General features: G+C 41.8%; 1 protein-coding gene and 1 long non-coding RNA gene across 2 annotated transcripts; one reads left to right on the forward strand and one right to left on the reverse strand.

Annotated features, from left to right (window-relative positions):
* Window positions 1–7,021: 7,021 nt before the first annotated feature.
* On the reverse strand, window positions 7,022–15,957 carry LOC140612822 (uncharacterized). Its single transcript, XR_012013941.1, has 3 exons — window positions 15,841–15,957; window positions 14,089–14,345; window positions 7,022–7,859 (listed from the first exon to the last, which is right to left on the reverse strand). It is a non-coding gene; the product is annotated as an uncharacterized lncRNA (long non-coding RNA).
* On the forward strand, window positions 9,515–11,292 carry LOC140612821 (olfactory receptor 10V1-like). The gene has a single exon (XM_072790948.1). The coding sequence runs from the start codon at window positions 9,541–9,543 to the stop codon at window positions 10,567–10,569; it is 1,029 nt and encodes a 342-aa protein (XP_072647049.1). The 5' UTR covers window positions 9,515–9,540; the 3' UTR covers window positions 10,570–11,292.
* Window positions 15,958–24,896: the final 8,939 nt, after the last annotated feature.

Raw genomic sequence — 24,896 nt, forward strand, 5'->3', positions numbered from 1 at the left:
TCCTTAGCTTTAAAATTTTGACTGTGGGGTTCATAGTGAAAACACCATAAAGTTAGTGTGGTGTAGAGAATGTTGAGAGCTACTGATTTTATTCATCCTTACTTCCAGATATTCATCCCCAATATTTTATGCTCCGGCTAAAATCAACAAATAAAAATTGTATGTATTTGAGGTATATAATCTGATGTTTTATATATGTATGCATTGTGAAATGACTACTACAATCAAGCTAATTAATATATCCACCTCATATAGTTACTTTTTGTGTGTGGTGAGAATACTTAATATCTCTTCACTTAGAAAATTTTAAGTATATGGGGCACCTGGGTGGCTCAGTCAGTTAAGCATCTGCCTTCAGCTCAGATCATGATCTCGGGGTCCTGAGCTCGAGCTCCACGTCAGGCACCCTGCTCAGTGCGGGTTCTGCTTCTCCCCCTCCCTCTGCCACTCCCTGCTTGTGCTCTCTCTCTCTCTCACTCACACTCCTGCTCTCTCTCTTTTTAAAAAATTTTTTATTTATTTATGAAAGTCACAGAGAGAGAGAGAGAGAGAGGCAGAGAGAGAAGCAGGCTCCATGCACTGGGAGCCCGACGTGGGATTCAATCCTGGTCTCCAGGATTGCGCCCTGGGCCAAAGGCAGGTGCTAAACTGCTGCGCCACCCAGGGATCCCATCCTGCTCTCGTTCTTAAACAATCTTAAAAAAAGAAAATTTCAAGTATACATTATTATTAACTGTAGTCACCATGTTGTACAGTAGGAATCCAGAACCCATTCATCTTAAAACTGGAAGTTTGTACCCTTTGACTAACATCATCCAGCCACTCCCCAACCCTGGGTAACTACCCTCTACTTTGTGTTTTTACGAGTTCAACTTTTTAAAAATATTTTATTTATTCATGAGAGACACAGAGATAAGCAGAAACATAGGCAGAGGGAGAAGCAGGCTCCATGCAGGGGAGCCCGATGTGGGACTCAATCCCAGAACCCCAGGATCATGACCCGAGCCAAAGGCAGATGCTCAACCACTGAGCCACCCACGCGCTCATGAGTTCAACTTTTTAAAGAGTCCACATATCAGTGATGTGACTTATTATTTGTGTTTCTGTGTCTGGCTTATTTCACTTAACAAAATCTCCAGGTTCATCCATGTTGTCACAATGGCAGCATTTCCTTATTTTTCTTGCCTAAATACTTTAGCTAGGACTCCCAGTGTTATGTTCAATAGACGTGGCAAATAATACACTTATGTTCAGAGCTGCTGAACAGTTATTTGAGGGACTTCAGCAGAGATTCTTTAAAAAAAGCTCTGAATAAAATAGGAATAGAAATAAACTATTTGGATATATTATAGTTAACTTTTAGCTCTTCTGTAAACATTTATTGAGTGCTTACTGTGTGCCAGGAACTGAGAGTACAGTGGAAAATAAATCAGGAAGGAATTCTCTTTTTGCGCCTACATCATTGAAGGCTGCTTCTGACATAGGCAGTTCTTCTAAGTACATCATGTGTATCACTTACTCTGCATAATTATATTATGAAGAAGGTGCTATTACCCTCATTTTTCAGATAAGGAGACTGAGGACCAAGATGTTGAGTAACTTAGCCAAGATTATGTAACTAGCAAGTGACAGCACCAAATATTCAAACCTATGCTGTCCCTAAAGCAGGAATAAGCCATCTATGGCCTGCATGTTACATCTGTGGGCTGTTTGTTTTTGTAAATAATGTTTTATTGGAATGCAGCCCTGCTTATTCATTTCCCTGGTGTCTCTGACCACTTTCGCGGGGTTAGCAGCAAAGTTGAACAGTGGTGACAGAGGCTGTATGGCCCTCAAAGCCTAAAACATATACTTTCTGGGACTTAACAGAAAAATTTGCTGACTCTTGTAGATCCTGATACTTCATATGAAAACCACTATATTAAAATCTCACAGCGGGCATCATTAAAATGTGGCGTAAGTAAGCCACGTTCATAAAACCTCGGGTGCTAGACAGGACACCCACTATCACCATGACTAATCAGCACTTTTTGGAGGTTCTAAATAATGCAGTCAGACAAGAAGATAAAATAATTGGTCTCAGATGATATGATTTTATACCTATAAAATGTAAGGGATTTTAATTTAAAACTTCTTTTAAAAGGATATTTATTTATTTAAAAGAGAGAGAGTATGAGCAGTGGGGAGGGGGAGAAGCAGGCTCTCCTCTGCTGAACCTGTTGCAGGGCTTGATCCTGGGACCCCGGGATTATGACCTCAGCTGAAGGCAGATGCTGAACTGTCTGAGCCACTGAGGCGCCCCTGATCTAAAACTTCTCTATGTTAAGTGGTCTGGGGCCAGGCCTCAGAGGCTGCCCCAGGACCAAGCTCCCAGCTGGCACTGATTCTGCTGATTCCCGAATCATACTTTGAATACCAGTGTATTCATTGCAAACATATGGTCCAGAGTGTAGCTTTGAAGTCCTTCCAATTGAATTCCTTTCCTAGCTCTCCCCCTTTTAAGGATACTTAATTTTGGTCAAAGTATTTACTCTGAGAGTCCCAGTTTTATCATCTGTAAAAATGAGGTAATCATGAGTAATAATGCGCATGACATGCTTAGCAGAAAATCTGCCCATAGTAAGTATCCAATAACTGTCAGCTCTATTAATATCTTTGGGGGGTCAGATTTCCTTTGGATTTCTACTGTGACAACCCGAGGGGATGCGGAGGGCAGTAGGAAATATCCAAACTACTTATTTTTTATAAAGCCAGTCAGATGATCTGTTGGAAAGGAGAACCAGGTATCTTCTCACATCTAGCCAGCTCTCCATATAGTTGATCTTTTGGGGGGAGAAGAAGGAGAGGTAGAAGGAGTTGGGTGGGTTCAGTTCTGGGGCCATCAGTCATCTCATGGCACCTGAGCCCCCTAGTCATCTCTCTGCCTTCTCTTCCCTTCTAGTATGTTCTCTGCATCATAGTTAAGTGACCTTGTAACAACACAAGGGTCAGCAGACCCCTCTCCTTAAAACCCTCGTGGTTTCCCATAATACGTACAATGAAATCCAGACTTGTGACTGTGGCCCTCACGTCTCTGCAAGATTTGCAGTTACTTTCCTCTGGTTTCCTCTTTCCTTTTTTCCCCATTGCTGAGTCCTCTGCATCTGCCCATCCACAATGCTGTTCCTGTGGTTCACTGAACCAGCCAAATAACTGCTTGGGATCCTTCCATGTGCTAATGCTTCTCCCTGAATGCTCTTTCCCTAGCATTTATTTTTATACATTCCAGCAACCTTGTAAAAATTATTTTATTTGACTTATTTATTTAAAGATATTATTTATTTATGAAAGACACAGAGAGAGAGAGAGAGAGAGAGGCCGAGACACAGGCAGAGAGAGAAGCAGGCTCCATGCAGGGAGCCTGATGTGGGACTCGATCCCAGGTCTCCAGGATCACTCCCTGAGCCGAAGGCAGGTGCTAAACCGCTGAACCACGCAGGGATCCCCTATTTTACTTTTTATTGCGATAAGAATACTTAACATGAAATCTACCCTATTAATTTTTTTGTGACTTTATTATTTAAACATTTTTAAATTTAGGGGCACCTGGGTGGCTCAGTGTTTGAGGTCTGCCTTCGGCTCAGGCTGTGATCGTGGGGTCTTGGGATGGAGTCCTATATGGGGCTCCCTGCATGGAGCCTGCTTCTTCCTCTGCCTGTGTCTCTGCCTCTCTCTGTGTGTCTCTCATGAATAAATAAAGAAAACCAAAAAATATGTAAAAATATTTAATTTAAATCCAAGTTAGTTAACATATAGTGTATTATTAGTTTCAGGGGTAGAATTTAGTGATTCATCAGTTGCATACAACACACCCAGTGCTCATCACATCACGTGCCTTCCTTAATGCCCATCATGCAGTTACCCCACCCCACCCCCTCCAGCAACCTTCAGTTTGTTTCCTATGATCAAGAGTCTCTTATGGTTTGTCTCCCTCTCTGTTTTTATCTTATTTTTCCTTCTCTTCCCCTATGTTCATCTGTTTTGATTTTTTAAATTTTTGGTTGAAGTTGACATATCATATAAATTGCAGGTGTACCACATAGTGATTCGACAATTATACACATTGTGAAATGCTTGCCATAAGCATAGTTACCGTCTGTCACCATGCAAAGTTGTTACTATTGGATACAATCCTTATGCTGTATTTAATCCCTGTGACTTACTTATTTTATAACTGCAGGTTTGTACCTCAAATCCCCTTTATCTGTTTAGTGCATAATACAGTGTTGTTAACTATAGGCATGATGTACGGTAGATTTCTAGGATGTAGTCATCTTGCACCTGCTCTTTATGCTTACACTTTCAGGCCTTCCTTCAAGTCACTTTCCCAAGGGGGGTCTCCTTTGACTCCTTCAGCTGAAGTTGCCTACACCCACCCCCATTCCTCTGCTTTATCTTCCATACGCACTTGTCATTACCTAAAATTATATGATTTTTTTCTTTTTTTTTTTTATGATTTTTTTTCTTATTTCGTGTCTGTTCTTCCTTGCGAAGATGTAAACTTCATCAGGCCAAGGGCTTTTTCTCTCCCATTCACAGCTCTCTCTCCACTTTCCACATCAGTGTCAGGGAACAGAGTAAGTGCTCAATAAATAAGTGTCAGATACATGGGCTCAGTGAGGCTCTTGTGAGGGAGAGCCGGGACTTGGTTAAGCTCAGGCTCTGGCATCCCTCAGGAGAAGTTTCAGGAGCCTCCGCAGCGCAGCCTCCCTAGCTCCCGAATGGTATGGAATGTTTCCAAGCTCTGAAGAAAATAAATGCTTAAGGAGTCCTCTGCTAACGTCCTCTCCCAGTGACATTCAACCAGCCTGAGGTAGGTTTAGGCTTCTCTTTAGAAAAAGCCTCTCTGATGATGGGTTCCCTTTTTTTTATTAAAAAAAAATACTTTAGGGGTGCCTGGGTGGCTCAGGTGGTTAAGCATCTGCCTCTGGCTCAAGTCATGATCCTGGGGTCCTGGGATCCGGGCCCATTTCAGGCTCCTTTCTCATGGGGTGGGGGCCCCCCTCCCTGCTCATGGGGGGGGTCTACTCCTTCCTCTCTCCCTCCCTTTGCTCATGCTCTCTCTCTCAAATAAATAAATAAAATCTTTAAAAAGATACTTTAAAAAATGTAGGTGATTAGTACAAAAAATTTGCAAAAAACATGCAAACATACTCATTTCTGTTAACAACACATATTTCTAACTGTCTATGGTCTCTCATGGCTTTTGTCCGGTTATAAAATTTCACTGTGCTGTGATCATGGTCGGTAGGGTACTTGACCTAGTATGTTTATATTTAAACTGACAGCCCTCTATTTACACTTCCTGTTTTTTCAACACTGTCTACTCTTTTCTTAGCAAAGACCTTCTAATTCACTGAGTTCATACGGCATATCATTTAATTACTCTTTAACCATTGGACGTTTTAGTCCCTTATGGGTGGTGTGATTTGCTTCTTTCTTTTAGATACAGGAACAATACTGCTAGAAATAGCTTTATGCGAATACTTTCTTGTTCCTTTGACTTTCTTCTTTGGAATTAATTCCCAGCAGTAGGAGATTTTTTCTTTTTTTAAAGGTTCCCAACTAACAGATGATGCACTGTCTCCCAGAAATGGAATACAGCAAATCATTTTCCTGCCACAAGGGCACATGTGTAAAGCTTCACCACACAAAGGTGACAACTGTGGGAACGAACCCACGACAAGTCCCATGGAACTGGGACTTGTGGTTAATTAAGCGTATGCAATCTTCAGCCTTTTGGCCAGAGTTAGAATCTGTGCTTTGATTTCCTCATCTGTAAAATAAGGTCAATAATAGCACCTACCTCAAAAAAAAGAAATACTGGCACCTACCTCATAAGTTTATTATAAGAGTAAATGAGTTAATTGGCATAAAGGGCTTAGAATAGTTCCTGACACCCAATAAAGGTTAGCTATTTTTTTCTAAGATTTTATTTATAGGGACACCTGGGTGGCTCAGTGGCCGAGTGTCTACCTTTGGTTCAGCTCGTGATCCCGGGGTCTTGGGATCAAGTCTCTCATCAGGTTCCCCATAGGGAGCCTGCTTCTCTCTCTGCCTGTGTCTCTCTGCCTCTCTCTCTCTCTGTGTCTCTCGTGAATAGATAAAATTTAAAAAGAGTTTATTTATATTTGAGAGAGAAAGAGAGAGCACAACAGGGGCAGAGGCAGAGGGAGAAGCATGTTCCACACTGAGCAGGGAGCCTGACACGGGGCTTGATCCCATAACGGTGGGATCATGACCTGAGCCAAAGGCAGACACTTAACCAACAAGGCCACCCAGCCACTCCCGTTATTATTATTTGTAATGCAGGACACATCAGCAGGAACCCCATACATGTTGGCTAGTATTTTAACCTTATTCTTTTTTTTCTAGTTTTCCCTGCTGTGATTCAGGATTTTTGGCTTTAGTCAGGCTGGCTTAACTATTGTTTGAAAGTTGAGTTGCATTGGTCATTGGCAGCTGGTGTGTGAGTGTGTGTATACAGGCAAATATAGAAGCTGCCCTCAAAGAAGCTCCAAGTGTGTTGCGTTGCCAGGGGGACAGACATGTACACAAGTAACTCAAGAGTGGACAATGTAGAGTGAAGAGGGGGTGTTGTCTCCGTACCGAGTATGAAGGGCCAGGTTCAAGTTTCCACATCAGAACTTCCTAGGCAGTGCATGGTGCTCCGTGGAGCCCGGTGGGGCTGTTTCCCTGGAATAGTTGATGCACAGAGGCTGTTCCATTCCATCTTTAAGGAAGGCAGGCTGGCTGGAAAAGCAACCTTCCTTTACCTCCCTTCTGGAGCTGATTGACCACAAGCTATCTGGATGAAGGACTAAGTGCATTCACACAATGACACTTTTCTTTTTTTCTTCTTTTTAAAGATTTTCTTTATTTATTCATGAGAGACACACAGAGAGAGGCAGAGACATAGACAGAGGGAGAAGCAGATACCATGTAGGGACCCCAATGCAGGACTCCATCCCAGGACCCCATGATCATGACCTGAGCCAAAGGTAGACAGACGCTCAACCACTGAGCCACCCAGGTGCCCCCAACAATACTTTTCTTAATGAAAATGTGGTGGTCAATTGTGATGAGACAAATACTTTACTTAAAGAAAGATTCTGTATAAATTGTTTACTTTGCTCTAAAAATTTGCAAAATATTGTGCTCTGCAATTTGAGGACAACACTGTTTGTCTCTCATTTTATCATGTTATAAGCTTGTGATGAAAATTATAAGAGTTTGACGTTTATTATGAGACATTAGAGAATATAAAACAGGAAACATATCTTTCAGGCTCATCACTCAAAGACTGAATTTTCTGTGTGGTGTAGAGACCATAACTTTCTGAGTTTCATTTTCTGTGTAGTATTATATCACAAATGTTTTCACGTTATTACATTGTCTTTATGAATGTAATTTTAAACAACTGCATAGGTTTTCATTAACTGAATCTAGCATTCTGTATTAGGTTTCATGATTTTCTATTACAATTATGCTGTGATTTTTGCCTTGTGTATAAGGCTTTTGGTGGTTGTTATGGTTGTTGTATTTTAGACTAATTTCTGACTTTAAAGTCCTGAAGCGGAATAACTCAACTTAAATTCAAATGCTTATTTTTTATTTAGAAAATTTCAAACCTACACGAATTAAGAGGACAGTATAATGAATGCTTAGGTCTGTATTACCCAGCTTGGAAAATTGTCCGTATTTTGACAAAATATGAGCATTTGAAAAATATTTTCCCAAAATGTCAAACCTTTTACCGCTTCACCAGCGAGCCTGGCAGTGCTCTTTTCTCCACAACTTTGGCAGCACCGAGGATCATCCTTAAAATCCAAATCCAAAGAAAACATAATATTAAAACTTGGCTCAGTTGTTAAACAACAAAAATAATTAATTTGCGTTTTGGTCCCACCCCTGTAATTTAGCAGAACAGTGTTTTTGGCCTGGCCTAAGTATCCCCTGAGAAGATCAGTGCAAAGAGCCCTCTGTATCTGTGGCCATTCAAATGTAACTGAAAATTCTATAAACATCGGAAAATACTTCATGCATATGCAAATCTACCTTGCAGCAAATTCAAACTTGATACAATTTAAGGGTCATGTGCATAATGACCTAGTGACTTAGAATAAAGATATGGGTAGTGAAATGGGGCAGTGGGGTATGTTCAGGGAGTGGTTTCCTGAACTCCCACCTCACTCCGTGAATCATGCTAATTTTACTTATAAAAATATGTTGTGACTCAACCTGTAATAATTGGTGTGTAATACAAGAATAGAGGTTTCTTTACTTTTTCTTCACCAGTTTTATTGAAGTATAATTGACAAAATTGAGGTTCTTTTGCTCTTTAAGCTTAAAGTCAGTGTGGAGTAATATGATTTAAAATGTGTTGAAGAGGGTTGGATCTAAAAGTATAAGTTGGATTGGCGGGTGGGTGAGCCACGTATGAGGGCGTGAAACTCTATCCAGGGTAGACACCATAGTGTCCACCAGGTGGACATACGAAAGAGGGCAAAATGAGAGTAGGGTTCATGTTTGGCAAACAAAACAAAACAAAACAATCTGATAGTTGAATGTTGAAGGAAAAAAATACGATTACAAAATCCTGACTTTGGGGAAGATAGCCATGTGAGCTATTTAACTCATCTGGGCTTCCAGGGCCACGTTTTTATCGGCTAAAGGCAGCACCTTAGGGCCTGCCTTCTGGGATCTATATAAGAATTGTATGTTCTTTGTATAAATTTGTATTTTTAAGGTGCTGGTGTGGTAAAGGGATACTCAGAGTACTAAAGAGGCATGTGAATGATCAGGAATGTTTGCTTATTAAAAAAAAGGAATGAAGATCAAGGAAAGAATGAAAATAGGAAACCCCATTGAGAACCTATGTTTTCACCCATATGTGGAATATAAGAAACAGCACAGAGGGTCATAAGGGAAGAGAGAGAAACCTGAATGGGAAGTCATCAGAGAGGGAGAAAAACCATGAGAGACTCTTAACCATGGGAAACTGAAGGTTGCTGGAGGGGAGGTGGATGGGGGATGCGGTAACTAGGTGATGAGCATGAAGGAGGACACGTGATGTGAATGAGCACTCGGTGTTCTATGCAACTAATGAATCACTGACCTCTACATCTGAAACTAATGATGTACTGTATGTTGGCTAATTGAATTTAAATAAAATTTTAAAAAATAAAATTAAAATTAAAAAAGCAAAGAACCTATTGAGTGTGTCAGGCTCGGCACTTTCAGACATGGGAACTCATTTAATTTTCACCACGCCCTGGAGGTGGGTGTTACACTCTCCCCGTGATTAAAAGGAGAGCGCTGGAGTCTGTAACTTCAACTTCTCCAAGGTCACACAGCTAGTGGAGTAAGCAGTGGCCGGGCAAGATAACAGTAGCTGAACTCCAAAGGAAGCAGTGAGGGTAAATACTCAGGGATTGCAGACTGTGTTTTTTACACGGCTGGGCCTGTTCCAGGTTCAAGGACAGGAGAGTCACTTTTCCCATGACTTCTTTCCTCATACCAGGTCTCATGGAAGAGGAAAACCAGACAGGAGTGGTCCAGTTCCACTTCCACCCCTTCTCCACAGACCCAGCGGTGGTTCCCCTCCTATTTGTGGCCTTCTTGCTGTTGTACTTAGGAAGTCTTGTTGGAAACATGACCATTGGGCTGACGGTCTGGAGAGATCACTCCCTCCATACCCCAATGTACTTCTTCCTTTTTGTTCTGGCCGTGCTGGAGATCGGCTACTCTACCAACATTGCTCCCCTGACTCTGGCTGGCATCCTTTCCATGGGGCGGATGCTTATCTCTCTCCCTGGCTGTGGGGCCCAGATGTTCTTGTTCATCCTTCTTGGCGGGTCTGACTGTGTCCTGCTTGCTGTCATGGCCTACGACAGGTACGTGGCAATCTGTCATCCGTTGCACTACAACCTCATCATGAGTTGGGAGCTCTGTGGGCAGATGACTTTGGGCTCGTTGGGGCTGGGATTCCTGTTGTCACTGCCCTTGACCATTCTGATCTGCCACCTTCCATTCTGTGGCCACAATGAGATCCACCACTTTTTCTGTGACATGCCTGCAGTCATGCGCCTGGCCTGCACAGACACCCGCCTGCATGAAGCAACTCTCTATGCCCTCAGCGTGGTGGCTGTGGCTGTCCCCTTCCTCCTCATCTGCCTCTCCTATGGCTGCATCGTGGCCACCATCCTGAGGATGAATTCAGCTGAGGGAAAGCGCCGGGCTTTCTCCACCTGTTCCTCCCACCTTATCGTCGTTCTCCTGCAATATGGGTGTTGCAGCCTCATCTACCTTCGCCCCAGCTCCAGCTACTCCCCAGAAGAGGGCCGGGCAGTGTCCGTTGTCTACACCTTTTTCTCCCCAGTGCTAAACCCCTTGATCTATAGCATAAAGAATCAAGAGGTGACTGATGCAATAAGGAGACTTATGGCAAGAATGTGCTGGGTCAGGAGACCAGAAATATTTCTTCCTAGAAAAAATATTCCCCAAACCAGGAATAAGGGCATGATGTAAAGGACAGGAAAACTCCAAAGCTAAAAGGAAGGGGTGGAGAAATAACTGTCTCCATGGCTCTCTCAGCCTGCAAAATGCTCTTCAGTGTGAGTTCCTCTGCTTTTTAGTGGCGTCCAGTGAGGAAGCCCTGGATTGACCCTGCCCACTTAGCCAGCCTCGTCCCTCATATGACTTAGAATAAGGACTGGACAGGAGTGTCAGTGAAGAAAAGGATGAATGACTGGACACACAGGGACACAGTTGAAGTTGATATAATGGATGCTGGCCTGTTACCTGTTTGAAGAGCCTACCTCCCTGACAGATGCAGGCCCAATGGAGTCACGTATTCAAATATCTTTTGACCCCTCTCTTTGCCTGCTCAAGTCCCACCGCCTTAATAAAGTCCATCTGGCCACTCCTTTGATGGCGATCTTCCTCTTTTCACTAAATCATACTTCTTTTTTTAAATTTTTATTTATTTATGATAGTCACACACACACAGAGAGAGAGAGAGAGAGAGGCAGAGACATAGGCAGAGGGAGAAGCAGGCTCCATGCACCGGGAGCCCGACGTGGGATTAGATCCCAGGTCTCCAGGATCGCACCCTGGGCCAAAGGCAGGCGCTAAACTGCTGCACCACCCAGGGATCCCCCATACTTCTTTTTATACAACCAAGTTTCATGTGTTTTGGCATTGCCTCTGTAATAAGTCTGTAAGTGGGTGATGGGCGTTAAGGAGGGCACGTGATGTGATGAGCACTGGGTGTTCTACACAGCTGATGAATTATTGAACACTACCTCTGAAACTAATGATGTATGATATGTTGGCTAATTGAATTTAAATTAAAAAAATAAGTCTATAAGGCTCCTCAGGGTGGAAGAAATGGCTTATTCTTTCTTTGTATTTTCTGGTAAGTGCTGGGTACCCAGCCTTAAGGTCCAACCACAAACTTGAGTCCTAACCTTTCCTTCATGAAAGAGAGAAGATGGTGATAACAGCAGCCTTCCTACCTCAAGGGGGTTGGGTTGACAGTCCAGTGAGATAATGAATGTGTAAAGATGTGATAGGAAAGTACAGAAGAAACCACGATCAATATTTGTTTATTTATTTATTTAAATCCTCTGTCAATTGGCGCTTGAACAAACGGCTTTTACCAAGTTTTTCAAGTCCCGCCTTCTTGCTGGTCCCATCCGCCCTTCCCAAAGCAGTAGAATCAGGTGCTTCTCATGGCACCAGATGGCTCTTGTGACTCTCACAGGAGAACCCAAATGGGCAATGAGCAGGGCTGTTAGGGAGATTGGTGGCGGGGACCAGAAGAAGAAGTGAGAGTAGGGAGAGGCATTTTCAAGATCCCTTCCTTAGTAAGACAAAAAGAAGAGAATCCCATTCTCTTCTTGATGTTGCAAGTGCAATTGATGATAAAAACTAGCCTATTCCATATCTGATTATGTTACACGTGAGAAGGAGGGGTAATATGGAGTCCTGATGGCAAGAATTCCTGGGGAATCCAAGTATTTTTATTTTTATTTATTTTTGTTTGATTATTTATTTATTTATTCATTTTCATCCAAGTATTTTTAGTTGTGTTTGTGCGGAGATTCAACAGATATTTTATTGATAGCAATGGTGTTTGTTGAAATTAATACATTACTTCTCTATTTTTAATTTATTCTGTTTCCATTCTGCTTCCACAAAAAAATGTGAAGCAGCTTAAAAATATATCCGATACAAATGTTAAAAACACACAGGCAAGAATATTGGGGTAAAGGAAAAATTTAGACAGGATTATAGAGAATATAGCAGTAAAATTGCTGTGCAGAAATGCAAACCACGTGCTCTCTGCAGTCTATACCTCGGTCACCTACAGGTATCTGAGATTTCTACTAGCCAAGGATAAGAATAAAATTCAATCCTGTTTGACAATTCAGAGCTCATATAATAATAGATAGTAGAAATATGGAGAAATATTAATGCGTTTTTTTGTTAAATCTCAGATATAAAAGAATCTTTTCCCATAATTTTTCAAAGGAGGATATTTCATACTAAACAACATACGAGCAATTATAATAATAACACTAGCGATCATTTATTGAGCACTGAAGGATATACGAGACATTGTTTAGGTGCTTAGTACATTTTAACTCATTTGATTCCCACAATATCTTATAAGATAATTACCATTATTATCTGTATTTTATATGTAAAGAACTGAGGCTTAGAAAGACTAAGTAATTTTCCCAAGATTGCACAGCTAGTAAGTGCTGTCATCATCTAACTTCAAAGCCTGTAACCTTAACCACGATAACATATACTAAATATGAGATGAATTTTCTAGGGCTCATTCCCAGTGTAAGCTGATGGTGTGACATTGATGTTTAAGTCCCTTAAAAGCAGTTCTGGAAGGGATGGCTATGGTCAATAAAAGGATGTTCTAGAATTTCTCAAATTTTCTAACTTGATTTTAGGGAATAAACCTAAACTGTTAGAGCCTGACTGGCCAGCATGTCTTTCAGGAAATCCTCCATAAACACTATTTTACTTAACCAGGGTCTGGGTAGGAATTGGAGAAGAGAAAGTTTCTGGTTATCATTTTTATCCAAGAGTTGGAATACATATATCCTGCATTAATAACAAGCCAGTCTTGTACTTGCCGTACAGGATTTGGACATGATTGGTTTTCTTTTCTTGCATTACACATCCATCAACGTGCTCCAGTTTCATAATGGTATTCCAGTGGAATCAAATTTGAACAGCATAAAATAATGTCATCATATTCTAATTTGATTTTATTTACTCATTGGTCTGAGCCTACTGGAATGACGCCTAGTGGCATTAGCTATGGAAAGGAAGTGGCCTAGTATGAGCCGAATGTTGTTAGTGGTCCCTCAAAATTCATATATTGAATCTAATCCCTGATGTGATGGAATTGGAGGTGGTACTTTCTTGGAGGTAATTAGGTGATGAGAGTGGAGTCCTCATGAATGGTATTAGTGCTCCTATAACAGAAATCATACAAAGCTCCCTAGCTCCTTCTACTGTATGAGGATATAATTGAGAGTGTGGAAGAGGGCCCTCACCCAACCATGTGGCACTCTGATCTCAGAATTCCAGCCTCCAGAATCGTGAGAAATAAGTTTCTTTTGTTTAGAAGCCACCCAGTATGTGGCGCTTTGTTCTAATAGCCTGAACTAAGCAAGCAATGGCCCTACTGCCTAGTTTATAGAAAATAGTTATTTTAAAAAGTATTCCCTTTTTTAACTAAAAATATCAGGCAGGCTGTAACTCAGCTTTAGATGGCCACTGTGTGGCCCCTCAAATCCTCTTCTTGTTCACACAAATAGACAGAAGAGGGTGAGATAGGACATCAGTAGTCGTGGTTTAAAATTTCAGATCAGCCACTGGCCAGCTGTGCAAACTTGGACAAGTCAACCCACCTATGGGGATTGTGGCTTCCTCAGCTGTGGAGTTGAAGCACTAAACATTGATCAACAGATCCAGTAAGGTGTTATGAGATTAAAATGAAATGTAAATTAAACTTACCCCACAAATTATATGGTCAGCATCACCGTCCTGGCCATCCCCTTCCTGTTTATCATTCCCTCCTCTGTCTTCATCGTGGCCGCCAACCTGAAGATTCGCTTGGCCGAGGGGAGGCCCTAGGCCTTCTCCACCTGCTCCCTTCACCTGACTGTGGTCCTGCTGCAGTAGGGATGTTCCAACCCCAGTTACTCTCCAGAGAGGGCCCAGGGAGTATCTGTGGTTTACACATTCCTCACCCAGGTGCTGAACCCCTTGATCTATAGCATGAGAAACAAGTTGTTTAAGGATGCTTTTAAGAAAAGATACTACGAGGTTCATGCTGTTCAGAGTACATTGACTTTTTCTGGATATTATTGATAAACGGTTTTTCCTACATGAAAAAAAAAAATGGGATGAACCTTATAGAAGACTAGAAGCCAAGGGGGAAGACGCTTACATTTCAGGAACTGTTTTAAATTCAATCGCTCTTCCTTTGTTACTATATGCCCATGTTCTGGCAGTGAAACCAGTGTCTCCCCCTGCAAAGTCATCCCGCTTGGGAGGTCTGTTGAAAGGATCATCAGTGAGGTTATGGATATAAAAGTACTTTGTGTACTGCAGCAGACAATATGAGTCTCATTTGGATTCTATTGCTCCTTAGAAACAAAATGCTTTTCTTGGTTTTCCCAAAATTTATTTGCATTATTTCCTAAGATTTATTCTATGCTAAGAGAGCAAGTACGCCAGATTCCAACAGCACAAAGATCTTAGAATTCTCAAGTGTTGCTGAGAGGAAAAGTTGCCATGAGAAATTATATCCTCTTCTCTTCTAGAACAAGCCAGCATTTCTCAAAATGGTGGCCTACTTTCAAAGGCTCACATCCCTCTGATGGCACAAAAAAAAAAAAAAAAAAAAAAAAATCCCTGGGTAATTAAGGGTGGGAAAGTGCATATTTTACTTTCCTCTTGAAGATTACAAACACATTACCTGGGACCTTTTATCGTGGAGCAGTCTTTGTAGGGCTGGTGTTTCCCAAAACACTAATCACTTTTCCTTCTTCCCTCTCTCTCTCCTTCCTTTCCTTCCTCCCTCACCTCCTTCTCCTTTCTTTCTTTCTCTCTTTCTTTCTTTCTTTCTTTCTTTCTTTCTTTCTTTCTTTCTTTCTTTCTTTCGTAGCATAACCTGATCAAGATAATCTTCTGGGAACACTCTTAGGGAAATGGTTGTATAAATGACCAACAGCAGATATTCAGGAGAGTGGTACCAGATAGAATGGTGCCTCAGATCTGAATGAAAGGAGTCTGTTGTAACAGAAGCCAGGCTGTAGAGTAAAACATAGGAGCAAATTGAAAAATGCAACCTGTTCACTTGTGGATGTTACTGAACACAAATCCGTGTGTGTATATTTAAGATTTGTTACTCAGGTAAGTTTGACCTAGAAATTAAAAACTTTCAAGTACAAAGTAGCAATCAAATGACTTAATGATTTGTTTGTAGTGAAATTTAGAACCCTTCCTGGCCTTTGCTAATGATCTTTAGGGCCATGCAGTGTTTGCTGTAGCATCTCTCTGATTTGGTCTTCTTGAAGAGGCGAGAATATAGGTCAAGATGAAGGTCAAGGCCTCTTCTATCAACAGCAAGTTCACTGCAAGATTCACTGACCCTTCTCATCCCAGAGACACATTTGCCAACTATGCCTGATGTGGTTCGTGGTAGCCTGTGGGGGAACCACACTGAATTTTCGGATCAGCTAGATGCACTCAGTGACTCACTGGGGAATGTGGAGAAATCATCGGGGGAAAGAGGTGCATCAGTCATAGACATTGCTTCATAGATTCCTTGGAAGCAGTCATTCTCTTTTCCAAACTCCATGGAGTCTGATTCTAGAAGAAAGACAGAAGATGACTCAAGGCTGGTGCCATTGCTAAGTAGTCAGTGGGTTTTTCTCCCCATAGCTTCTTAAAAATGATATTTATTTAACACCCATAAGGCATAGGCACATTAAATTCGGCAGAGAGAGAACCATAGTTGGGGTGTAGGGGGAAAAAAGGGAGAGAAATGGGTGGAAGAAATGGAAAGAGAGAAAGGAATAGAATTGGGAGAAATCATGAATAAACTACTGCCACTATGTCCCCACATCACTCAAAGACATCTGTGGCTCTTGCTATAGTGGAAAGGGGGCTGGACTCCAAAGAAATGGAGTCCCAACTCAAGCATGGCAGCTGCTCTGCTGTGTTGCATTCTGGGGCATTGGGCAGGGCAACGAAACTGTGACTGTAGCCACCTGAAGGCCACCCACTGCCTCTTGGTAGCTTGTGGGCCTGCAGCTGGAGCCTTCTGCTCTAGAGCAACAGAATGGTCCCGTTGGCCCTTCTCTGAGTTCTCTGAGTGGAGACTTGACCACTTTTCCTCTCTGACACATGTTCCCATTCAGTATACACACTGTTAGACTTTCAAACGGCTGGTGATTGTGTTTCAGGAATTGTTGTGTGGTTGTCTTTCATGATTGCTTTGACAACCTCCTGCCAAGTTCTCTCTCTCACACACATACACACACCCCTGCAGGCCTTCATTTTAACAATGTTCAGAGTTTTCAGAGTTACTGGTTCTTGTAAAGGAAAGTTTTAGGTGACACATGAACGAGTATGTAAACATTTGTTTGTATTTACTTAAAAAAGAGAGATTACAAAGTAGAACCAGTATGGTACATATTGATACGTAACAAAAACTGTGTGGGTTGAATTTAAGTTGAGTCAAGGAAAATATTAAGTAATTCATACTAGTAAGTCAGATAAAACATAAATCATGAAGAATGTTCATTAATGCTTGAAGTATGGGAAATGTTTTTCCTACATTTTATAATAGCCTTCGCTAGAATCACTATCAACTGCTGGCATAAAACAATTTACGGGCACCTGAGTGGCTCATTTGACTTAGTGTCTGACTCTTGGTTTTGGCTCAGGTCATGATCTCAGTGTCCTGAGATTGAGCCCTGCATCAGGCTCTTTGCTCACCGTGGAGCCTCACTCTCTCAAAATAAATAAATAGAATCTTGAAACAACAATAACAACACTTAATTTATAGCGTGTGTGGTAGGGTCTTGAACAGTATTTGGTGAATAAATAAAGGAACAGTGCTGTAACATTCTGCAATCAATGAATAGCAGGAATCTGTGGGGTTGTTAGCACCACAATACATCACACAATGCAATCAATACCTTGTTGAATTAGTTGCTCCCATTGAGGACCTATGTGGTAGGGGTGGAGTAACAAGTAATATAATAAACACAATACAGAGTGGTAAATGCTATAATTTGGGGTGGGGACAAAGCCACCACAGAGCATGGAGCAGGGAGGGATTTTTCGTTTTTTGGAGGAGAGTATGGGAAGGTGTATATATCAGAATATGGCTTCATTTAACAGGTGACACTTGGCTGAATTCTGAAGGATTCCTAGCATTTGTCTGGGTGCACAAAATTAATCTCTACTTGGATAAATTAAAACTGTAGGGCAGCCCTGGCGGCTTAGCGGTTTAGCGCAGCCTTCAGCCAGGACCTGATCCTGGAGACCTGGGATCAAGTCCCATGTCGGGCTCCCTGCATGGAGCCTGCTTCTCCCTCTGCCTGTGTCTCTGCCTCTCTCTCCTTCTGTGTCTCTCATGAATAGATAAATAAATAATCTTTTAAAAAAATTAAAGCTGTATATCTTTTAAGCTCTCTCAAATTTGGAGAGTAAAAATTAAGCAATAATTAGAATATAGCAAAGTCTAGTAGTAATTAGACCAATTTAGAATATCATGTCTCCAAACAATTCCTATTTGTGTTCCAACATCGACCACAGGGGATGGTCAAGTTAAAAACTAAGTTAGCCTCTTGGGGTTTATTGAATCAAAGCTGGAAGGGAATTCCCCAGAAATAAGATGAGAAGAACTGAGAGCTGAGAGAGAAGCCAGAATTCTGTCTCTACAAGATCCAAAGTCCCATGATTTTCCCTGAGAAGAGGCAGCAGGGAAGGGTGAACAGTGTCCAGATGTGTGCTCCCCTCAGTGCTGAGTGAGGGTTATCTCCTGATTTATCTACACAATTCCCCAGATCATTGAGAAGAGGCTTCCATTGTGGGCTTCACTCAGTCTCAGGGAAGAATGTGGTCACCAGCCTCTCTAGGTAGAAGGTAAGGATACAGGGAAGACCAGGCTGATTGAGCTGTTGTGTGGTCTAGACCCTGGGAAATGGACCAATGAACCTGACTGACCTTGGGATCCCCCAATCCTGTGAGGGGCTTCCTGGGGTGGAGTTACAAGTGAGTTGGAACATTCATGCCATTTCCTGGAGCAAATAAAGTGACACTGTTTATGCCAGATATTTTGACAACAAATAGGTCTTCAAAACAGACATTCCCCTGCTAAGTGTGGGAAAATAAATCTGCCTCCCTCTCAAAATGTGACTAATATCCTAGGTTGCCTGATGTGACCGTTATCCACCCTCCTTGCGGGAGGGGTACATGCTTCGTTGGGACACTCAGAAAATATAATGTAATCTGCTCAGTTTCCAGGTTACACATTCAATGCCTACTTGATAGTGGATGCTCAATAAACACTCATCAAATGAGTAAATGTACAGTCACCCTGTGAGGGAAGAAGGTAGAGGAATATGCCAAGGTCTTTATGGAAGAGGAAGGGCTCTCTGTGAATATTCACCAAGTCTTTGGAAGCAGTACTGGTACCACAAAAGAGACTCACCAAAAAGATGCAATATTATTGAGGTTTTATATTTCCTGGGTGAGAAGAGAGCTGGATTTCCCTGATCCTACCTTCACATAGCAAGGAATTATGCATCAACAAAAGCAGAAGAAAGATAATGAAAGAGAATGTTTAACTACAACCAAGCTCACGGGATTGTCATTTTTATACACTTGAGAATACCCCGGCGAGGAGCAAACTTGGGAGTGGAGAGTGAAGAGTGGAGAGATTTCTCATTCGCTTGCAATACCTTGGATGAAGACACAAAAGGCAAGAATAATGTTTTACTTGTATATTTATTATGCTTTGAATGCTCCTAAAACTAGAGCGCCTTGCAATAAAACTAGCTACGGTAAGATTAAAATCCACTTCCACAGTATAAAAGGCAAGAGTGAAACAGAAATAGTTACTGAATGAAAAGCAGTTGAATATAAAACTTAGTTTTGGGCTTCCTTGCAGCTAAGGCAAAAAGGGAAACATGAATTAATAGTTAAGTAGGATGACATAAATGTGTTCATTAGAGAGAAATGTGTGTATGTGTGTGTGTGGGGGGGTGGGCAAGGGCATGAGGAAAGTGTTGTGAATTCAGGTGAGTCCAAGCAATGGGAATTAGAATTCCTTACCTAAGGTATGTTGAATATCTCTTCTGTAATCAATGTGATTGTGTATTGTGGTGGAATTCATTGTAGTTTTTAAGACACTCCACACATAGAACCTTTTTTAAAAACTTCTTTGAAAACTTATTGATGTTCTGGAGAAAATGTTGAGAGATTTTGGGGGGTAAAATGCTTGAGGCATGTGGCTTCCACATCTGGTCTAATAGCTGTTCATTAAATTTGTAGATGACAATGGGAGAGAAATCAATTACTCGTTGGGGCAAAGAATTGCAACTCTCTGTAAGATCTTGATGGGCTAAATCTGAAGGATTGGCTTTAAGAAGAGATGAGGATGGGGCCCCTGGGTGGCTCAGTCAGTTGAGTTCGGCTCTTAGTTTCAGCTTGAGTGGTGGTCTCCGAGTTGTGGGAGTTGTGGGATGGAGCCCCATGTCCTGCTCAGTGGGGAGTCTGCTGGAGATCCTATCTCTCTCTCTCTCTCTCTAGAATAAATAAATTAAATATTTTTTTAAAAAAGAAAAGAGACGAGGATGAAGAAAAGGAGAAGGAAAGAAGGAAGAGAGGAAAAAGAAGGAAGGAAGGGATACGACAATAAACTCAGACCAAATCCAGAGTGTGTTATGTCTGGAAATTAACAAACATATAAATAAATACCTAGATCTAGCAAGGCAAGTATGCAGATTTGTGGCCGTATCTAGATATTAATCCTAGTTCCAACAATGACTGGTTTTATAACTAGGGGTGTGTGTTATGTAACTTCAATTTCCTTGCCTCTCAAATGAGAATTCTAAAAAATCAATAAAATTTTTATGACTAAAAAAATAAACACACACTTTTGGAAACGATTTTTGAAAAATCTGAAAAGTGGAGAAAACAGTAATCACCCATTTCTCTCAAAAACACCATTAAGAGTTTATTGTTGCCCTTTATGTTGGTAATATAACTGGTTCATGCTATGCATGCAGTTTTGCCTCTTTGTTTTCTTCATTTAACGTGATAATCACCTTCTCACTTTATTAAACCTTTTACCTATAGTAATTTAATGGCAATATAATAGTTCCTCATATGAATATACCCCAAGTGACTGAAATGTTACTTTTTGTCAAGCATTTGTTTTATTTCTTTATGAAAAATTATTAAGGCATACAGTACACACCTTTGTGCATTTGGCTCCATATTCCAGGCTATTTCCTTAGGGTAGATCCTTAAATGTTGAGAGCACTTATTCAATGCAGATGACATCCCCCCTCCCTTTTTTTTAAAGGGACGGGTAGGGGGAGAGGGAGAGGCGAGAGAGAATTTTCAGCAGACTCCAGGCCCGGTGCAAAGCCTCTCACAACCCTGAGATCATGACCAGAGTTGAAATTAAGAGAAAAAAAAAAAAAAAAAGAAAGAAAGAAAGAAATCAAGAGTCAGACATGTAACCAATTGAGCCACCCAGGCTCCCCAATGCATGTGACATCTTAAATCACTTCTTGAAAACAGCTGATTATCTTCGGGATGCCTGAGTGACTCACTCCATTGAGCGACCAGCTCTTGATTTTGACTCAGGTCATGATCTCAGAGTCCTGGGATAGAGCCCCTCGTTAGGCTCTGTGATCAGTGGGGAGTCTGCTTGAGGATTCTCTCCTCCTCTCCCTCTGCTCCTCACCCCCCACTCTCTCTAAAATAAATAAATAGAATCTTAAAAACAAAGCAAAACAAAACCTAACAGCTGGTTATCTCTCCAGAAAGGATATGCCTTTTTAGTATCAGAGTGCTAAAATGAAGATTACTTCATCTCAGAAGTACTAAGTATCAGTCACTGGCATCGATAGGACCTCAATAATTTCCAGTGTTCATGTCAATACAGAATTACATCATGCCTGGCACTGTTGCTAGTGTCCTGGCCATTAGTGAAGAATGGGACCCAATCGTCCCAGCCCTCAAAGAGCTTAGAAACTATGGAGGGAACAAAAATACACAAGTGAACACGGAGGCAAACGTATCGTTCAGGAATGATGAAATCCTTGGCTATAGATAATAGTTCTTTTTCTTACAACTGTTTGCCTCCTTAGTGTTTAATTTAGAGATAAAATACTTGGAGCAGAGGGTGTGCTGACCATCTTCACTTACTCTGCATAGAGAGAGTCAGGCAGGTCTGTGCTCTTAATGTTGCTCCCAGAAAAGGAATTAAAAATTGGAAGGGACAATACTCCCAGAAACTTTCAGATGAAATTTTCCTACCATGATTCCAGCCATCTTCTAGGCCTCTTACCTTACATAAGGCATAAGGCTTAAGGTAAGGCATAAGGCTGTGCCAGATGGCTGTGCAGGGAAAGATGCACGTAGGGAAGGAAAACACTTTACTTGCAAAGCATGGAGGGTATCAGACTTTATTATTTTTTTAAAATTTTTATTTATTTATGATAGTCACACAGAGAGAGAGAGAGGCAGAGACACAGGCAGAGGGAGAAGCAGGCTCCATGCACCGGGAGCCCGACGTGGGATTCCATCCCAGGTCTCCAGGATCGCGCCCTGGGCTGAAGGCAGGCGCTAAACCGCTGCGCCACCCAGGGATCCCGGTATCAGACTTTAAAAAGACTGGTTTGTCAGACACAAAAGCCCAACAAATATTCAAAGGCTAAAACTGCAAATCAGCAAGAAAACTAAGGTTGTATTATTCTGTTTATGGTGGAAAGCAATATTCTTACATGATTATTATTTTCAAAGGTCATGACACATCTTCAGTCATTAGCATAGAAAAATGAACAAAAATACATTCTTTGGAGTGTCCATAAACCAGTCAGGGTCATTTTATTTTGGTTTAATTCAGGATGCAAAGTGGTTCCCCTGCCTTCTTACTGTGGCATTGTGAATTGCTTCATCATTGGAAGAAAAAGTGTCAGTTTTTGTTTCTGCAGGAGATGTGGTATGGTGTGTATGTGTGTGTGTGTGTGTGTGTATGTGTGTGTGTGTTGGGGGAGGATAAATACCCTACTGCTCTTTATGCTACTCTTCTTTCTTCTGCCAGTACGTCTCATTGGCCAACCTCAACCAGAAACTACGCGGTGAGGGAGACTGGCTAATACAGTCCTTAGTGACGAGCCTCCCATGGGGCAGAGCAGGCTGGAGAGTGTGGATCTGGGGAACAGACCCAGAATAACCAACAAAACTTTCCTTTTGCAAATCACTAAGAGGAAGAGCTGTCTCTGAAAGTGACAGAAATGGAAAAGTGGGAAACGGGAAAGGCTGAAGTAGAGAATTCATAAAGCTGCAGTAAGAAGGTGGGGGAACCCCTTTGCACCCTGAGTTAAGCTAAACAAGGTGACCCTGACTGGTTTAGGGACACCCCAAAGAATGTATTTTTGCTAATTTTTCTATGCTAATGTCTGAAGATGTGTCACAACATTTGAAAATATAATTATGTAAGAATGTTCTCAAGAGAGGTACGAAGAGAGTCTGGGTAGAACAATATTACAGAGGCCACGGGTGAGGAATTTCAAGGAGTAGGGAGTAGCCAATAGCTGCAAATACCATTCAGATCAGGTCAAAAGTAGCTGCCAGATTCAATGATTTGGAAGTCATTGGTGACCTTTATTAGGGTATTTTCAAGGAGTAAGATGGAAACTGGATGGCTTGTGCTTAGGGAGGAGTAGGGAATGGTCATAACAGGAAGGAGATAGGGAGGCATTCCCCTCTGGTGATGTAAGATTGGAGAAATGTGTTATGGATATGTTATAGGTCCTATATCAGAGGTCCAGTGCTAATGAGGATGATGATGATGAACTGCCTCCAGGTAGCTTTTGTTATTTCTTTCCATAAGGTTGGAGGTAGGGTCCTCTGTTAGTGAAGAAGAAGGCAGAAGGGAAGACTTGAAGACACTGGGGAAACTTGCACTTGTCTTGGTGGGAACCAGAAGGAGGAGCTCTCTAGGGGACTGGGGATAGTGCTGGGGTTTATAATGACCCTTTGTTGTGGCCTCATTAGGCAGGATCTTGCCATGTCTAGTCCTGTTCAGCCTGGAATAGGTATGTTGAGTATTACAGAAGGTGACAGGATTGAGAAAAGGTCAAGGAGCCAAGAATAGTGACAGTATTGGCAAAAGGCTAATGGAAAAGATGAACTATATAGGTTTGGTTGGGTAGGGAAGGGAGTAAAGCCCAAAGGAGTCTTATTTGGGGGAAGTAGAGGATCAAGGCAGTTTCGAAGAGGTGGAAGACGAGAAGTATTAATGATTATTGCTAACACTCATGGAGGGTTTAGGGATACTTTTACTTCTCCAGATACTTTTACTTCTCCCAACAGTCTTAAGAGTTTTGTCCTATTGTCATTTTTATAGGTAGAGAAATTGAAGCAGAAGCTTCAATGAGTCGCTCTGGGCCATACTCTTGGTCAATGGCACATCAGGGATTAGAACCTGGTCTGATCCCAGAGGCTGTGCTCGAGAACCAGGTAAAGGATTAGGGAGTAGAGAGATTTGTGGTCCGGGTATGGCATCCTGTGATTTAAGATTTCAGAGCTGATGCGAACAGATACGTATACACCTATGTTCATGGCAGCATTACTCACAACAGACAAAAGGTGGAAACAATCCAAGTGTCAAAAAACCAATCAATCAATCAATGAATCAATCCAAGTGTCCACGAACAGATGAATGGATAAACGAAATGTGGTCCATACACACAGTGGAACAGCATTCAGCCATAAAACATAAAGGAAATTTGATATATGCTACCGCGTGGGTGGACCTTGAAAACATTATGCTTAGTGAAATAAGCCAGGCACAGAAAGACAAATATTGTGTGATTCCACTTGTATGAGTTACCTAGGATAGGCAAACTCACGGGGACAGCAATCAGGATAGAGGTAACTAGAGGCTGGGAGGAGACTATGTGGGGAGCTATTGTTTAGTGGGTACAGAATCTTGGTTGGGGATGATAAAAAAGTTTTGGTTATGGATAGAGGTGATGGTTACATGGCACTGTGGACGTACTTGATGCCTTGAATTGTACACTGACACAGGGCTGAGCTCAAAAATACTATGCAAAATACACTCTGCCACAATTTCAAAAAAGGATTTCTGTGGTGAACTACTTCTGGGTGATTACAACAAGAAGTCTGACTTAAAAGTGAGTTGCAGATTTTGTTGTTTATTTATTTATTTGATAGAGAGAAAGAGCGCACAAGCGGGAGGGGGAGACGGAGAATCTCGAGCAGACTGCGCTGAGCGTGGAGGCTGACACAGGCCTCTCTGAGGACCATGAGACCATGACCTGAGCTGACACCAAGAGTCAGATGCTTAACTGACTGCGTGGGCCACCCAGGCGCCCCCGTTGCGGAGTTTAGCCTGGAGGTAAAGGTGGTTGGGGTTGGGGAGATCAAGAAAGGGAGAGGCCAAGAGTTGAATGGGCCACCTGGCAGGAGCTCTGTATCCTGACCTTAATCTATCCTCAGGGGGAGCACGGTGCCGTCAACAGGCCGCATGCACTGAATAC

Source organism: Canis lupus, chromosome 21, assembly GCF_048164855.1.
Source record: "Canis lupus baileyi chromosome 21, mCanLup2.hap1, whole genome shotgun sequence".
Taxonomy (NCBI): domain Eukaryota; kingdom Metazoa; phylum Chordata; class Mammalia; order Carnivora; family Canidae; genus Canis; species Canis lupus.

Coding starts and splice junctions, on each gene's coding strand:
- LOC140612821 (XM_072790948.1), top strand. CDS start 9,541: ATGACTTCTTTCCTCATACCAGGTCTCATGGAAGAGGAAAACCAGACA.